This window comes from Dipodomys merriami, unplaced genomic scaffold (genome assembly GCF_024711535.1).
Source record: "Dipodomys merriami isolate MVZ:Mamm:240054 unplaced genomic scaffold, mDipMer1.0.p SCAF_3, whole genome shotgun sequence".
Taxonomy (NCBI): domain Eukaryota; kingdom Metazoa; phylum Chordata; class Mammalia; order Rodentia; family Heteromyidae; genus Dipodomys; species Dipodomys merriami.
In genome coordinates this window covers 62,626,545-62,645,158 of record NW_027204492.1, presented here as the reverse complement: position 1 = coordinate 62,645,158, position 18,614 = coordinate 62,626,545, and the positions used below count along the sequence as shown (strand labels likewise).

The 18,614-nt window shown below is 44.9% G+C and overlaps 1 protein-coding gene across 1 annotated transcript in view; it reads right to left on the bottom strand.

Annotated features, from left to right (window-relative positions):
- Magt1 (magnesium transporter 1) overlaps positions 1-15,615 on the bottom strand; it is a 30,433-nt gene extending 14,818 nt beyond the window's left edge. The window contains exons 1-3 of the mRNA XM_070040152.1: positions 15,418-15,615; positions 4,982-5,151; positions 1,493-1,610 (exon numbers count right to left, since the gene is read on the bottom strand). Of these exons, the coding sequence (XP_069896253.1) occupies positions 1,493-1,610; positions 4,982-5,151; positions 15,418-15,615 (486 nt within the window). The remainder of the gene's footprint in view (positions 1-1,492; positions 1,611-4,981; positions 5,152-15,417) is intronic.
- Between the last annotated feature and the right edge of the window lie 2,999 nt (positions 15,616-18,614).

Genomic DNA, 18,614 nt, shown 5'->3' with positions numbered 1-18,614 from the left:
CCAGAATAATACTTGAAAATTGCAGTGAAAAGCAATACAATAATAGGGATTGCAGTAACAGTCAGATCTAAAAGGGTTTCCTAAGCGTCTACTGACCCTGATGTTAACTGGGGTAGGAAAGTCCGTGAAACGCTTATCTCCGGGGGCTGAGAAGGTGGCTCAGTGGTAGAGCTCTTGCCTTGCATGCATGAGGCCCTGGGTTCGATTCCCCAGCACCACATAAGCAAAAAGAAAAAAAGCCAGAAGGGGCACAGTGGCTCAAGTGGTAGAGCGCTAGCCTTGAGCTGAAGAGCTGAGGGACAGTACACAGGCCCAGAGTTCAGGCCCCACGACCGGACCCACCCCCCCACAAAAAAAAAAGAAAAAGTAAAAAAAAAAAAAAACAATGCTTATCTCCATTTATCCAGCAAAAAGCTGAAGTGGAGCAGTGGCTCAAGAGCTAGAGAGCTAGCTTTGAGCAAAAAATCTCAGGGTAGCCGGGAGCTGGTGGCTCACGCCTGTAATCCTAGCTACTCAGGAGGCTGAGATCTGAGGATCGCGGTTCAAAGCCAGCCCGGGCAGGAGAGACCGTGAGACTCCTATCTCCAATAAACCACCAGAAAACCGGAAGTGGCGCTGTAGCTCAAGTGGTAGAGCGCTCGCCTTGAGCTGAAGAGCTGAGGGACAGCGCCCAGGCCCAGAGTTCAAGCCCCACGGCCGACAAAAAAAAAAAAAAAAAAAAAAAAATCTCAGGGACAGGGCCCAGGACCTGAGTTTAAGCCCAAGCACCAGCATGTACATGCAGGCACACACATGTATGCATGTACACACACATAATAATAAACCAGTTCAATGTATGTATAATACTTGATCATGACTCAATTTCTTTTCTGAAATTGGTCATGGGGCCTGAACTCTGGGCCTGGGCGCTGTCCCTTAGCTCTTCAGCTCAAGGCTAGCGCTTTACCACTTGAGCCACAGCACCACTTCTGGATTTTTTTCTTTTTGCTTATGTGGTGCTGAGGAATTGAACCCAGGGCCTCAGGCATGCAAGGAAAGCGCTCTACCACTGAGCCACCTTCCCAACCCCTCATGACCCAATTTCTATATTCTACTAGATCAGTATTTAATACTATTTTTTGTATGCTGCTCCTGGGGCTTGAACTCTGGGCCTGCACTGTCCCTGAACTTTTGTACTCAAGGGTAGTGTTCTACCATTATAGCCACACATTTCTACTTCTAGTATTTTGAAGTTTAATTGGCCATAAGAGTCTCATGGACTTTCCTGCCTAGGCTGACTTCAAATCATGGTCTTCAGAGCTCCGCATCCTGAGTAGCTAGCATTACAGGTGTGAGCCACAGACACCCAGATGATTACTATATTTTATGGCTAGTGACATTTAGTTTTCAGTGTACCAACTGTAGATCTTACATGAGTAGTCCCACTTAATTTCTTACAGCTACTAAAAAAATCTACCTATTCCTACATCAGAGAATAAAGCAAATATCTTACCATTTGAAATACATCAGAACCTTCATCAAAATCCACCATGGCAAAAAATATCCTGTTGGTAAATGCACTGGAGTATCGCCAAGAGTTTGCCAGGATCTGGAATTCTTCATCAGCTTGCCTAAATGCAATTAAATTTGTGAAGAAAACATAATCAACTTTTCAAATCAATCCTGTTAAGCCAGGGGTGGGTGGCTAGAACCTGTAATCCTAGCTCCTCAGGCCCAGAGTTCAAGCCCCATGATGGGTGGGGGGGGAAGAAAAGAAAAAGCTAAATACTTTGACTATACTCCTATCTCCAGTGAGAAAAAACATTTAAGAAAAACTTAACAAATCCGGGCACCAGTGGCTAACGCCTGTAATCCTAGCTACTGAGGAGGCTGAGATCTGAGGATCAAGGTTCAAAGCCAGATTCAAAGCCAGCCCGGGCAGAAAAGTCCGTGAGACTCTTTTTTTTTGGGGGGGGGTCCGGTCGTGGGGTCTGAACTCTGGGCCTGGGTGCTGTCCCTCAGCTCTTCAGCTCAAGGCTAGCACTCTACCACTTGAGCCACAGTGCCACTTCCGGCTTTTTTCTTTTTTGCTTATGTGATGCTGAGGAATTGAACCCAGGGCCTCATGCATGTAAGGCAAGCACTCTACCACTGACCCACTTTCTCAGCCCCTCCGTGAGACTCTTATCTCTAGTTAATCACCTGCGAAACAGAAGTGGTGCTGTGGCTCTAGCTGTAGAAAGCTTGAGCTGAAGAACGCAGGGATAGCGCCCAAGCCCAGAGATCAAGCCCCATGACTGACCAAAAGAAAAAAAAAAAGAAAGAAAAGAAAAATTTGCCAGGTGCTGGTGGCTCATGCCTGTAATCCTAGCTACTCAGGAGGCTGAGGTCTGAGGATCACAGTTCAAAGCCAGCCCGGGCAGGAAAGTCTGTGAAACTCTTATCTCCAATAAACCACCAGAAAAGCAGAAGTGGCGCTGTACTTCAAGTGGTAGAACGCTAGCCTTGAGCTTAAGAGCTGAGGGACAACGTTCAGGCCCAGAGTTCAAGCCCCATGACCGACAAAAAAAAAAAAAAGAAAGAAAAGAAAAATTTAACAAAGCTTGGAGTAGCATAATATCTATCTGAAACAAGGTCACCTGTTGTTGTTCCTTTTCATGATTCAGGCTGTTAGGATTTGTACAGCCTCCATTTTTTGGTTGTTTTTTGACAGTCTTGAGGCTTGAACTCAGGGCCTGGGCGCTGTCCCTCAGCTCTTCATCTCAAGGCTAGTGCTCTACCACTTGAGCGACAGGACCACTTCCAGCTTTTTTCTTTTCTTTTCTTTTCTTTTCTTTTTTTTTTTTGCTTATGTGGTGCTGAGGAATTGAACCCAGGGCCTCATGCATGAGAGGCAAGCATTCTACTGAGCCACCTTCCCAGCACAGCAATCAATTCTTAAGATCACTCAGAGAAAGTAAAATAAAATCAATCAGCCATTCTTTGGTGAAAGCTTAAGTGAGATTAATGTTCATCTCCAAGGTTTACAATTATTCCAAAATAATATAAAGCAAAGAAACATCTCTCAATCATGTCTTTGGCTTTAAAGTAAGTTATTATCTTATGTTTTGTTTTATCTGTTTCCTTTATTTTTTTAAATTTACTTTTTGGTGCCGGTCCTGAGGCTTGAACTCAGGTTCTGGGCGCTGTCCCTGAGCTTTTGTGCTCAAGGTTGGCATTCTATGACTTGAACCAAAGCTCCACTTCCAGCTGTTTTGGTGCTTAATCAGAGCTCTAGAGACACTGAGGCTCATGCCTGTAATCTTAGTTACTAAACAGGCTGATCTGAGGATCTCAGTTCAAAGCCAGCCCCAGGAGCGTCTGTGAGACCCTAAGCCACTTTCCAACCCTACATTAGTATTATTATTTTTTTCTCTTCCTCCTCCTCCTCCTTTTTGTTTTTGTCGGTTGTGGGGCTTGAACTCTGGGCCTGGGGTCTGTCCCTCATCTCTTTAGCTCAAGGCTAGTGCTCTACCACTTGAGCCAGAGCCCACTTCCAGTTTTCTGAATGGTTTATTGGAGATAAGAGTCTCAAGGGACTTTTCCTGCCTGGGCTGGCTTTGAACCCTGATCCTCTGATCTCAGCCCCCTGAGTAGCTAGGATTACAGGCATGAGCCACCAGCGCTCCTGGCCCTACATTTCTTCCTGAACATTGTTACCCCCTCCCGCATTTTCTCCCACTTTTCTTCCCCACTCCCTACCATTTAAAAGTATAATTTTAACAGTATCTAGATTGAATCCTCAATGTTCTTTCTTTTTTTTCCTTTTTCTTTTCATACTGGGACTTGAACTCGGGGTTTAGGTGCTGTCTCAGCTTTTTTGCTCAGGGCCACTTGAATCATACCTCAATTTTTGGCTTTCTGGTTGTTAATTGGAGAGAAGAGTCTCATGGATTTTCCTGCTCAGGCTGGCTTTGAGCCATGATCCTCAGATCTCAGACTCCTGAATAGTTAGGATTACAGGGGTCACTTTTTTTATTTTTTGGTCATGGGGTCTGAACTCTGTCCCTCAGTTCTTCAAGGCAAGCGCTCTACCATTAGAGCTACAGCACCACTTCCAGCTTTTTCTTCTTATGTGGTACCGAGGAATCGAACCCAGGGCCTCATGCATGCAAGGCAAGCACTATACCACTGAGCCACCTTCCCAGCCCTGCCAGCCCTTGTTTTTGTATTTGTGTGTGAGTTAAGGACTTCCTTCTTGCCAAACAGGTGCTCCCCCAAGCTTTTTGGCTTTCAAACTTAGAGTTTTATGCATGGTAGATAGGCATTCTACTGAGTTCCATTCCCACTGAAAATTATTTTTGATTAATAACTGTATGTTTATATAAATATTTATAGACATAAGTATACCTTTATACATATTTATGATGTTTTGGGATATGTATATACATTGTAAAATGATTGATTTAAACTACTGCATTACCTCTCCATACTGTTTTGTGGTAAAGCATGTAAAATCTATTCTTAGTAAATTCAAAATGCGTGTTATTATCAACTATGCCCTTACAGTATATAATAGATCACTAAATTTCATTCATCTTATCTACACGAATCCATATACCTTTTGGTCAACATCTCCCCTTTCTCCACCTCTATCTCCAATTTGCTTTGTTTACTTTTTGGAATTGTAATAACACAGTAATATAATGTTGAAAGTACTTACAAATAATAAAGCACTATACCAACACCATTGGCTCACTACATATAAGTTGGCACTGATTTAAGATAATTCTTTGTTGTTTTTTTTTAAGTAATTCGTATGATGGTGATAATATATTTTTCATGCCCCCCAAGAATTGGTAACAAAACAGCTGGAGAAGTGTGGTGCTATAAACCTTCTAATTAAGGTATCCACATTAATTATTTATGTGGCCACTGCACTAAGTTGGTTCTCCTGGGACTGAAAAAAAATGGTTAAATGTTGTGAGGTATTGAATTTTAAAGCAGAGCAGCAAGAACATACTTGCAAACGACACACTGTCTATGGAGTTGTAGAGCGGTGAACATGACAATAACAGAGTAATTTCTTGGAGGGGCTTTAACAAGACGGCGGAACTTGTCTCCATTCATTCGGATTACAGGTCTCTTATTGGTCCACTCCATCAGCTGACTAACCTTTTCAGATAACACCATCTAAAAAAAGACAAAGTAAGAACATTAACATAGCCAGGCTCTGGTGGCTGACACCTGTAATCCTAGCTACTCAGAAGGCTGAGGTCTGAGGATCGTGGTTCAAGGCCAGCCCTGGGCAGGAAAGTCCATGAGACTTTTTTTTTTGGGTCCGGTCGTGGGGCCTGAACTCTGGGCCTGGCGCTGTCCCTCAACTCTTCAGCTCAAGGCTAGTGCTCTACCACTTGAGCCACAGCGCCACTTCTGGCTTTTTTCTTATGTGGTGCTGAGGAATCAAACCCAGGGCCTCATGCATGCAAGGCAAGCTCTCTACCACTGAGCCACCTTCCCAGCCCGCGGTGAGACTTTTATCTTCATTTAAGCACCAGGAAACTGGAAGTGGTGCTGTGGCTCAAGTAGTAGAGTGCTAGCCTTGAGTTCAGGCCCAGAGTTCAAGCCCCACAACTAACAAAAAAAAGAATGTTAATATACTCAATTTGGCATTTAAAGTTAAAACTAGGCATAGTAGACCATGCCTGTAATCCCAGCACTCATGTGGAGGAAGGATCATGAATTCCAGGTTGACTTGTCTACACAGCAAGACCCTGTTTCCAAAAAAAGTAAAAAAAAAAACAAAAACAAAAGTAAAAATAAAAAAAAAACTAAAACAAAATAAGAAGTTAGGGCTGGGAGGGTGGCTCAGTGGTAGAGTGCTTGTCTTGCATGCATGAGGCCCTGGGTTCGATTCCTCAGCTCCACATAAGCAGAAAAAGCCGGAAGAGGCACTGTGGCTCAAGTGGTAGAGCACTAGCCTTGAGCTGAAGAGCCGAGGGACAGTGCCCAAGAGTTCAGGCCCATGACTGACCAAAAAACAAAACAAAACAACAAAAAAAAACCCCACCAGAAAACCAGAAATGTCTCTGTGACTAAAAGTGGTAGAGTACTAGTCTTGAGCAGAAAAAGCTCAGAGACAGTGCCCCGTCCGAGTTCAAGCCCCATGGGCCCCCCCCAAAAAAGGCAGTTGGGATTGATCATCCACCCCACTTAACTTCTTTTGTGAGATGGGGGTCCAGCTATGCAGCCCAGAGTGGCCTCAATTTGTGATCCTCCTGCCTTAGCCTCCCAAGTGCTGGAATTCCCAGCATGTGCCACCATATCTAGCTCAATTATTCGTGTGTGTGTGTGTGTGTGTGTGTGTGTGTGTGTGTGTGTGCGCACACGCGCGCTAGTAATAGTGGTGCCTGAAATCAGGGCCTCCCATTATAGTTTGTTTTCTTTTTTTTTTTTTTTTGGTCGGTCGTGGGGCTTGAACTCTGGGCCTGGGCGCTGTCCCTCAGCTCTTCAGCTCAAGGCGAGCGCTCTACCACTTGAGCTACAGCGCCACTTCCGGTTTTCTGGTGGTTTATTGGAGATAGGAGTCTCACGGTCTCTCCTGCCTGGGCTGGCTTTGAACCGCGATCCTCAGATCTCAGCCTCCTGAGTAGCTAGGATTACAGGCGTGAGCCACCAGAGCCCGGCTAGTTTGTTTTCTTTTTTACTCAAGGCTGGCACTCTACCACTTGAGCCACACGTCCACTTCTGGGTTTTTTGGTAGTTAGCTGAGGATAAGAGTCTCACGGGCTTTTCTTGTCCAGCTGGCTATGACCCTTGATCCTCAGATCTCAGCCTCCTGAGTAGCTAGGATTACAGGTTTGAGCCGCCAGCACCCAACAGAATTTTTTTTTTTTGCCAGTCCTGGGCTTGAACTCAGGGCCTGGGCTCTATCCCTGAGCCTCTCTGTATTCAAGGCTAGAGGTCTAACACTTGAGCCACAGCGCCACTTCCAGCCTTTTCTGTAGATATGGTACTGAGGAATCGAACCCAGGGCTTCATGCATACTAGGAAAGCGTTCTACCACTAAGGCATACTGCCAGCCCAGAAAAAATATTTTTAAACTATATTAAAAATGATTAATAGCTTACATGTTATGTACATATATACATATACAGCCATATATATATATATATATAGCTTACATGTTATGTACATATATACATATACAGCCATATATATATATATATATATATATATATATATATATAAGTGGTACCCAGGTTTGAACTCAGAGCCTTTGAATTCAGACTAGCTTTTGCTAGTCTGGTGCTCTGCCACTTGAGCCTTGCCTCCAGACTAGGTATATACACATACACATTCACATATACAGACATTTTTTGTGCCAGTACTGAAGCTTGAACTCAGGTCCTCTTGCTTTCACTTAGCTTTTTCTGCTCCAGGCTGGGTGGTCTACCACTTAAGCCAAAACTTCATTTCTGGCTTTTTGGTACTTCACTGGACATAAGAGTATCATGGATTTTTCCTTCCCCAGCTGGCTTTGAAATTGCAGTCTCCAGATCTCAACCCCATGAGTAGCTAGTATTATGGTTGGGAGCCACGTATAACACTGGTCTCCATGACAATCTTATCTCCAATTAACCAATAAACAGCCAGAAGTGGTTCAAATAGTAGAGTACCACTAGCCCTTAGAGAAAAAGCTAAACAAGAGCAAGAGGCCCTGAGGTCAAACTCCAATGTTGGCAAAGGTACACATACACAAAAAAACAACTCAAGCTAGACTTGAGCAAAAAAGCTCAGTTGACAACAGCAACCAGGTGCAGCGTTCAAGTCCCAGAACTAGCTAGAAAAAATCAATTCAATACTTTAAAAAATCACATAGCAGCTGGATGCTGGTGGCTCACACCTGTAATCCTAGCTACTCAGGAGGCTGAGATCTGAGGATTACAGTTCAAAGCCAGCCTGGGCAGGAACGTCCGCGAGACTCTTACCTCCAATAAACCACTAGAAAACCAGAAGTGGCACTGTGGCTCAAGAGGTAGAGTGCTCACCTTGAGCTGAAGAGTGCAAGGATAGCGTCCAAGACCAGAGTTCAAGCCCCAGGACCGAAAGAAAAAAAATCACATAGCTAAACTAGAAAATGAGTAAAAAAACAAAACAAAACAAAAACATATGAGGGCTGGGAAGGTGGCTCAGTGCTAGTGTTCTTGCCTAGCATGCAGGAGGTCCTGGGTTCGATTCTTCAACACCACATAAACAGAAAAAAACAGAAGTGGTGCTGTGGCTCAAGTGGTAGAGCGCTCGGCTTGAGCTGAAGAGCTCAGGGGCAGTGCCCAGGCCCAGAGTTCAGGCCCCAGGACTAGCAAAAAAGAAAAAGATGGCAAACATAGACAAAGGAAGATGTTCAATAAGTTAGACCCTGGGTTCAATCCCTATCAGCGTAAGAAAATGTTCAACATCATTAAAAACACAGTAAGAGCCAGGATGCCAGTGACTCATACGCCTGTAATCCTAGCTATAAGGAGGCTAAGATTTGAGAATCATGGTTTGAAGCCATCTGGGGCAGAAAAGTTCATGAGACTCTTATTTCCAATTAACCACTAAAAGAGCCAGAAGTAGTGTTGTGGCTCAAGAGGTAGAGTATTAACCTTATGAAAAACAATCTAGCCTGAGAATATGGCTTAGTGGTAGAGTGCTTACCTAGCATGCATGAAGCCCTGGGTTTGATTCCTCAGCACCACATACACAGGGACAGTGCCCAGGCCTTGAGTTCAAGCCCCAAGACTCGCAAAAAAAAATCTAATGAGATATCACTGCTAGGCTGGGGATGTGGCTCAAGTGGTAGAGCACTTGCCTTGTAAGCACAAAGGCCTGAGTTTGAACCTTAGCACCATAAAAATAAAAAAGCAAGGAGAAATAGCAACATATGTTTGTTAATAAAGTGAAAATAGAATGACCTTAAACAGGATGTGGAGAAACTTGATATCTTTAAGGTTACACAGTGTCTTAAAAACTAAGGAACTAGGGCTGGGAAGGTGGCTCAGTGGTAGAGTGCTAGCCTTGAGCTGAAGAGCTGAGGGACAGTGCCCAGGCCCAGGACCAACAACAAAAAGACCTAAAAGGAACTAAACACACACTTCTCATCCAGACCAGCCAATGAAGGGAGTAAGAGACTGATCAATGGGAAGATGGGCTAAGGGGGAAGTGCTGACCAAGACTGCCTCAGGAAGCTTTGGAGTCACCTAGGCCTAGCCCACAGTTTCCTTTAATGAAGTAATTTCTCTATTCAATTCCATGCTTTGCCACTTAAAAAATAAAACAGCCTCAAGAGACTGTCACTTCTGCTTCAGGTCAGACAATGTTGGTTCTTTTTTTTTTTTTTTTTTTTTTGGGTCCAGTCGTGGGGCCTGAACTCTGGGCCTGTGATCCTCAAATCTGTGATCCTCAGATCTCAACCTCCTGAGCAGCTAAGATTATAGGTGTGAGCTACTGTCTCCCAGCTCCAAAAGACTCTTATCACCAATTAAACACAAAACTCTGCAAGTGGAACTGTGGGTCAAGTGGTAGAGTGTTAGCTTTGAGCAAAAGAAGCTCAGGGGCCAGTGTTTAGGTCAACAGTCGAAGCCCCAGAACCAGCAAACAAAAACTAAAACAAGAAACTGGGAAAAAAAGAGGGAAGAGGTAACAACCAGGAAGGAGGGGAGAGTAGCAGGTAGGTAAGCCAGAGCAGCAGAGTGATGCATATAATCGAAGTACATTGTATCTATGAGTGGAAATGTGATAATGAAACCCTTTACTATGTGCAATTAATATAAACATAAATTCATGATTTTAGTTTTCCTAATCATTTACCAGTCTTCAGATATTACTAAAATGAAATTTCTGGCTAAGCAATACATTTCCAACTTCATCCATGAATTAAGAGTGAAACTGAACAGATACAGAAATATAATTGGACAGATAATTACTTCAGGAGACAGACAGTGAGCAGAGAAGAGCACTTTAAATCCGTAAATACCATGTGTTTCATTCCTGGATAGTCACTTCACTTCCTGGATATTGTTAAAATGTATCACTGTATCTTTGCTTGATGATTTTTAAGTGGTTTGTTTTTGGGGTGAAGGGTTGCATTATCAATTAGTTTTGGGTTGTTTTTTTTTTTTGGTTGGTCGTGGGGCTTGAACTCTGGGCCTGAGCGCTGTCCCTCAGCTCCTCAGCTCAAGGCTAGCATTCTACCACTTGAGCCACAGGGCTACTTCCGGTTTTCTGAGTGGTTTATTGTAGGTAAGAGTCTCACAGACTTGGGTGCCTGAGCTGGCTTTGAACTATGATCCTCAGATCTCAGCCTCCTGAGTAGCTAGGATTACAGGCATGAGCCACCAGCACCTGGTTTCCATGAGACTCTTATCTCCAATAAACTACTCAGAAAAAGCTGTAAGTGGCACTGTGGCTCAAAGTGGTAGAGCAGGAGCTGGGAAGGTGGCTCAGTGGTAGAGCGCTTGCCTTGAGCTGAAGACCTGAGGGACAGCGCCCAGGCCCAGAGTTCAGGCCCCACGACCGGAGCCAAAAAAAGTGGTAGAGCACTAGCCTTGATCAAAAGAGCTCAGGGCTTGAGAGCCCAGGCCCCAAAACTGACAAAAAAAAAACTTACAAAAATTTAATATTGTAACATGACAATAAAGCAAAACCTTCACCTTCTGCCTTATCCTACTACCTCCTGCCTTTTAAGCAATTTTAACAGGTTTCATAGTTTTACTTTCATATATGCAAGCAAACCATATCAGTCATATCATCTAATGCTTTCCATAGGCCAAGGGTCTTCTGGATGGAATTATACCTTATTTAATTTTCACAGCAGCCACAGAAATAGGTATTTTCTCAATTGTTCTGAGGAAAATGAGACTTGCTAACTTGCTAAAGATTACTTGAGTTAGAGTAAATCATATCTTTTTTAAAGTTCTTGCTTTGTTTTGTTTCCTTATCAGTCATGGGTCTTGAACTCAGGGCCTGGGTGCTGTCCCTGGGCTCTTTTGCTCAACGACAGTGCTCTACCACTTTCAGTCACAGTGCCACTTCCAGTTTTCTGATGGTTAACTGGTTAAGAGTCTCACCGGCTTTCCTGTCAAGGGTGGCTTTGAATTACAATCTTCAGATCTCAGTCTCTTGAGTTGCTAGGATTACAAGCACTGAGCTACCAGCGTCTAGCTACACTTTTTTTTTTTTTGAGACTTGAGAAGCAGGAAGACCTGCCATGTAAACATTACTACAAGCATTTTTACTATGCTTCAGAATACTCTATGCATTCACCCTTTTCCATATTTAGATTCCGAGAAGCAAGTCAAGAAATATAATTTTGACAGACATGATTGACACAGGTCTGCCATCTGGGGAAGTAAGGCAGGAAGATCACAAGGTTGTTGTTTTTTCTTTTTTCCTTTTTTTTGTTTTTGGTCAGTCCTGGGGCTTGAACTCTGGGCCTGGGTGCTGTCCCTCAGCTCTTCAGCTCAAGGCTAGCACTCTACCACTTGAGCCATAGAGCCACATCGGGTTTCTGAATGGTTTATTGGAGATAAGAGTCTCACAACTTTCCTACTCGAGCTGGCTTTGAATCGTGATCCTCAGATCTCAGCCCCCAGAGTAGCTAGGATTATAGGCAGGAGCCACTGGCACCCAGCAGGTTTTTGTTTGTTTGTTGTCAGTTGTGGGGCTTCAACTCCAGACCTGGGCACTCTCTGTGTTTTGTTTTTTTTGGGGTCCGGTCGTGGGGCCTGAACTCTGGGCCTGGGCACCACTGTCCCTCAGCTCTTCAGCTCAAGGCTAGCGCTCTACCACTTGAGCCACAGCGCCACTACTGGCTTTTTTCTTTTTGCTTATGTGGTGCTGGGGAATTGAACCCAGGGCCTCATGCATGCAAGGCAAGCGTTCTACCACAGAGCCACCTTCCCAGCCCCCCCCCTTTTTTTGTCAGTCCTGGGGCCTGAACTCTAGGCCTTGGCACTGTCCCTCAGCTCTTCAGCTCAAGGAGAGCGTTCTGCCACTTGAGCCACAGCACCACATCTGGCTTTTTCTGCTTATGTGGTGCTGAGGAATGGAAACTAGGGCTTCATGTATGCTAGGCAAGAACTCTAACATTGAGCTACCTTCCCAGCCCTCTGTGCTTTTTTGTTCAAGACTAGTGCTGCCACTTTGAGCCACAGCTCAACTTCCACTTTTCAAGTGGTTAATTGGATACAAGAGCTCAGGGACATTCTCCCTTGGGCTGGCTTTGAACCCCAACCTGCAGATCTTAGCCTCCTGAGAAGCTAGGATTACAGGTATGAACCATCAGTGCCCACCTTTCGGAGGATTACAAGTTTGAGGCCAGCCTGGCCTACATATTACATCTGTCTGAAAAAACAGACAACTGGACACTGGGGGCTCACACCTGCAATACTACTCAGGAGGCTGAGATCTAAGGATAATGGTTCGAAACCAGCCAGGACAGGAAAGCTTATGAGACTTTTTTGGGGGGTGGGGGCTTGAATTCTGGGCCTGGGCAATGTCTCTGAGCTTTTTTGCTCAAGACTAGTGCTCTATTACTTTGAGCCACAGATCCACATTAGTTTTGGGTTGATTAATTGGAGATAAGAGTCTTCGTACTGGGATCCTCAGGTCTCAGCCTTCTGAGTAGCTAGGATTACAGGCATGAGCCACCAGCACCTGGCTATGAGAGACTCTTATCTCCAAGTAAGCACCAAAAAAGCCAGAAGTGGAGCTCTGGCTCAAGTGGTAGAGTGTTTTAGCCTTGAGCAAAAGAAGCTCAGGGGGGGCTGGGAAGTTGGCTCAGTGGTAGAGCACTTGCCTTGCATGCATGAGGCCCTGGGTTCAATTCGCAGCACCACATAAGCAGAAAAAAAAGCCAGAAGTGGCGCTGTGGCCCAAGTGATAGAGCGCTCGCCTTGAGCTGAAGAGCTGAGGGACAGCGCCCAGGCCCAGAGTTCAAGCACCACGACTGACAAAACAACAACAAAAAAAAGTGCTGGAGAGTTAAAGAAAAATTACTGGGTTAAGAATGTGGCTTAGAGCCGGGCGCTGGTGGCTCACGCCTGTAATCCTAGCTACTCAGGAGGCTGAGATCTGAGGATCGCGGTTCAAAGCCAGCCCAGGCAGGAGAGACGACCGTGAGACTCCTATCTCCAATAAACCACCAGAAAACCGGAAGTGGCGCTGTAGCTCAAGTGGTAGAGCGCTTGCCTTGAGCAGAAGAGCTGAAGGACAGCGCCCAGGCCCAGAGTTCAAGCCCCATGGCCGACCAAAAAAAAAAAAAAAGAATGTGGCTTAGTGGTAGAGTTGCTTGCCTAGCATGCACGAAGTCCTGGGTTTGATTCCTCAGTACTACATAAACAGAAGAGGCTGTGATGTTGTGACTCAAGTGGTAGGGTGCTAGCCTTGAGCAAAAGAAGCTCAGGGCCATTGCCAGTCTTAACTCATTGTTTTTTTATTGTTGTTGTTGTTGTTTTTTGTCGGTCATGGGGCTTGAACTCTGGGCCTGGGCGCTGTCCCTCAGCTCTTCAGCTCAAGGCGAGCGCTCTACCACTTGAGCTACAGCTCCACTTCCGGTTTTTCTGGTGGTTTATTGGAGATAGGAGTCTCACGGTCTCTCCTGCCCGGGCTGGCTTTGAACCATGATCCTCAGATCTCAGCCTCCTGAGTAGCTAGGATTACAGGCGTGAACCACCAGCGCCCAGCTTAACTCATTGTTTTAATTAGCTAGCTTAGCTTTGATTTTTATGGAAGAGTTCAGACACACAGAAATCTCTCCAGAAGGGAGATAAGAGCAATAGAAATAGTGAATTTGATCAAAGAATTTTATGAAAGAGATGTTTAGAGCTCTGTAGAGATTTACTGTCTTATTAAATCCCTTTAATAGGGGCTGGGAAGGTGGCTCAGTGGGAGAGTGTTTGCCTTGGGTTTGATTCCTCAGCACCACATAATCAAAAAGAAAAACCCCCGAAGTGGCGCTGTGGTTCAAGTGGTAGAGCGCTAGCCTACCATGCATGAGGCCCTGGGTTCGATTCCTCAGCACCACATAAGCAGAAAAAAAAAAGCCAGAAGTGGTGCTGTGGGTCAAGTGGTAGAGCGCTAGCCTTGAGCTGAAGAGCTAAGGGACAGCGCCCAGGCCCAGAGTTCAGGCCCCACGACCGGACCCCTCCCCCCCAAAATAAATCCCTTTAATAAAGAAATAGAAAAAAGGCATACAGAAGATAGCTTCATTCTTAATTCAGCAGAAATTAACACAAGAAATGTCTGAGTGACTTTGTGAACAGAATGTAGGATTAGAATGGCTGATCTGGTTTACTCCTCGTTCTGCCTTAGTTAACTGTATAAACTGGTTTTTCTCATATAAACTTAGCAGGTGAGCTAGGAAGTAGTTTAGTGGCAAAGCACTTGCTTAGCAAGTGCAACGTCCTGGGTTTGATCCCCAGTACCAAAAGAGAAAGGACAAAAAATAAAACAAAATTTGAGGGTACAAACGATTGCTACTAAGATTTTTTTTTGTCAGTCGTGAGGCCTTAATTCTGGGCCTGGGCACTGTCCCTCAGCTCTTTAGCTCATGGCTAGTGCTTTACCACTGAGCCACAGCACCACTTCCGGCTTTTTCTGCTTATGTGGTGCTGAGGAACAGAATCCAGGGCCTCATGCATGCAAGGCAAGCGCTCTACCACTGAGCCACCTTCCCAGCCCCTACTAAGATTTTTATTTAAGTTCTGAGAGTACAAAGATGGAAGTCACAAATGTTTTAAACCACAATGCACAAACTGGTCTGCTTAGCTTGCTTAAGCATGAGTAGATAGGTAGGTGAGTGGGTGGGTGGGTGAGTGGGTGGGTAGATAGATAGATAGATAGATAGATAGATAGATAGATAGATAGATAGATAGATAGATAGATCTTTTGGATTTCCCAAAGCCTGTAAGTTCCACTAGGAGGGAATTGCACTTTTGTTCATATGTGTATGTCAAGCACACGGAATATTTGTTGGCTGATCAACGCGGTTGATCAACCTGGTTTAATTTCACTTCGCTCTCATTTCCAGATCCAGAACTGAAAAAGGCACCAAAGCTGTTGTACATGTCGGAGGGGTTAACATTTGCCAACATCGGAAAGCCGCTCTTTATATCTTGCACCCTGGATCTAGCCTCCAGCCCCAACACCCTATGGGGCCCCAACTCACAGAGAAGTGGCCAAACTTGTCCCAGCCCGTAGAAGCCAGGTGGCCACTTATTCCACCCCACTCTCACAAGACATGAAGTTTGCCTTTCCTTCCTTCGCAAAGCAATAACCCGAAAACGATGGGGTTAAAAGATACCAAAAGCCCAGAAAGTGGCGGGGACAGGGAAAGGAAAGCGGGAAGGAATCCACAGACCCAGTCAAGCCTCTCGCAGTGGGAAAAGCCTCTGGTGCTAAAAACTGAGTCCTCACCTCCTTTTTTCTTTGGGCAGAAGCTGAAGGAATCTTGTACAAGAGCAGCAGCGCCATGGCCAAAGTCGCAGAGATAGACCAAAACCACCGACGCGCTGCCATGTTCGCTCCTCTCCCCGGGGTAAGCCAAACTTTCCTTTGGCTGGGTATGTGGGACGGACGTGAGAACTGGGAAACCCACCCCTTCTCTTTCCTCATTGGCTAAACTTAGCCCTGGTAGGCGACCCCTCCCATAACGTCACAGCGCGTTAAGGCTAGACGCCCGCTAAAAGACAGTTCGCCTCTAATTGGTCTCCGTTAGCCAATAGGAAGAGGATCATCTGGAGGTTTTTCATTCGTCCGTTAAAAATTATGGGCCTCCCCTTTCGTGCTGGGAAAAGATGTCGAGCTGAGCGGCTGTGAAACACGCTTGCGCAGTTGTGGAATGCTGCGGGTATTTTCAGTTCAAAATAGCTTGGAGTTGCTAAGACGCAATTTTCTCCCCAAGACTCGTTTAAAATTCCTTGAAATCCATTTCATTTAATCCCAAGTATTTGAAAAAGAAAAAAAGTAGGAAAACAAAAATATACTTAATATAACTGGAGGATTTTTTTTAAGTGCAATAAGAGTAAGAATTTGAAAAAGCAGGGTGTGGTGGCATATACTTGCAATGCCAGCACTCGAGCCTGAGATAGAGTTTCCGCTTCCGCTTGGGCTACATAGGCAGACCTGACCAAAAAACAAAACAAAGCAAAACAAAACAGTCAAGCCGGGTGCCGGTGGCTCACGCCTGTAATCCTCAGGAGGCTGAGATCTGAGGATCATGGTTCAAAATCAGCCTGGGCAGGAAAGTCCGTGAGACTCTTATCTCCAATTAACCACTAGAAAACCAGAAGTAACGCTGTGGCTCAAGTGGTAGAGCGCTCTCCTTGAGCTGAAGAGTGCAGGGACAACGCCCAAGCCCCGAGTTCAAGCCCCACGACCAACAAAAACAAACAAACAAAAAAACAGGCGCAGTGGCTCAAACGTGTGATCCTAGCTACCCAGGAAGCTGAGAGCTGAGGCTCATGATTCGAAGCCAACCTGGGCATGAGATTCATAATCTCCAATTAACCACCAGAAACCGGAAGTGGAGCTGTGGTTCAAGTGGTAGAACAAAGGGGAAAGAGGGAAAAGCTAAGGGAGTTCAAACCCCAGTTCTCCCTATCCCCCCTAAAATTTTAAAAATTTAAAGTCTCAAAGAGAAAACGTGAGAGTCAGGGTGATGGTGGTTCCTGCCTGTAATCCTGACTACTATGGAGACAGATCTGAGGATCATAGTTCAAAGCCAGCCCAGGGAAAGAAAGTCTGTGAGATTGGGGGGGAGGGGGGATGCTGGGAAGGGATGTGAAGAGTAAACAAAGGAGGAGGCTGCAATGCTTGGTAAGAAATGTACGCATTATCCTGCCCATGTAATTGTAACTCCTCTGTACAGTATGTTCACAAATAAAATTAAATTAAATTAAAAAAAAAAAGAAAGTCTGTGAGACTCTTTTTTTTTTTTTTTTTTTTTTTTGTCGGCCGTGGGGCTTGAACTCTGGGCCTGGGCGCTGTCCCTCAGCTCTTCAGCTCAAGGCAAGCGAGCGCTCTACCACTTGAGCTACAGCGCCACTTCCGGTTTTCTGGTGATAGGAGTCTCACGGTCTCTCCTGCCCGGGCCGGCTTTGAACCTCGATCCTCAGATCTCAGCCTCCTGAGTAGCTAGGATTACAGGCGTGAGCCACCAGCGCCCAGCTCTGAGACTCTTAAGATTCCAATAAACCACCAGAAAATCGGAAGTAGAAGTGGTGCCATGGCTCAAGTTGTAAAGCACTAGCCTTAAGCAAACCAGCTCAGGGACAGGGCCCAGGCCCACAGTTCAAGCCCATGACCGACCAAAAAAAATAAAAAATAAAAAAGAGAGCCATCTTGTGAATCATATTGACAAAAAATACAAAAGTTATACAATATAAGCCATAAACAAAGGTAAAATAGGCACTCTTACATGTTGTTCAGGAAATGCAAATCATACACTATCTTTATAGGGTGACTTGATAATATTCAAGAAACACCACACTTTAATTTTCACATTCTTTTGGAAGTATTAGGGTTGAACTCAGGGCCCTTGCTTGTAAGGTAGGTTACTATATGTTGATCCATGCCTCTAGTCCTTTGTGGGGTTTTTGCTAGTCCTGGGGTTTGAACTCAGGGTCTGAGCACTGAACCTAAACACCTTTTGCTAAAGGTTAGCACAGTGCCACTTCTGGCTTTTTCTGTGTATGTGGTACTGAGGAATCGAACCCCAGGGCTTCATGTATGCTAAGCAAGCACCTACCACTAAACCACATTCTCAACCCCACTTTGTGGGTTTTTAAAAAATATTTTATTCAACCTGGGCACCAATGGCTCATGCTTATAATCCTATCTACTCAGGAGGCTGAGATCTGAGGATTGCAGTTGGAAGCCACCCCAGGCAAAAAAAGTCCATGAGAGGGCTGGGATTACAGGTGTGAGCCACAGGTGTCCAGCATAAAAATTTACCCATTCTAGACAGAACCCTGCTTGATTGATTGTTTAAAAAATGCAGGGGGCATGACACTTTTCAAAAAGAAATATATTCAATACCTGACTTATATAAGCATAACCTCTTTGTACATCACCCCTACAATAAAAAATACCAGCTGGGCTGGGAAGGTGGCTCAGTGGTAGAGTGCTTGCCTCACGTGCATGAGACCCTGGGTTCAATTCCTCAGCACCACATAAACAGAAAAAGCTGGAAGTGGTGCTGTGGCTCAAGTGGTAGAGCACTAGCCTTTAGCTGAAGAGCTGAGGGACAGTGCCTAGGCCCAGAGTTCAGCCTCATGACCAACAAAAAAAAAACAAAAACAAAAACAAAAAAATACCAAGCTTATATAACTGTAACCCCTCTGTGTATCACCTTTAGAATAACAATAAATAATTTAAAAATACAAAGGCATTTTTACAATTATTAGCTTGATTGACACCACTAGGGTATAAGAGCAAGTATTCTTTGCCTTATTTGCTATGTCTCCTTTTTTTGGGGGGGGGTAGGTTGTGGGGCCTGAACTCTGGACCTGGGCACTATCTCTCAGCTCTTCAGCTCAAGCTATTATTCTACCACTTGAGCCACAGGACCACTTCCAGCTTTTTCTGTTTATGTGGTGCTGAGGAACCGAACC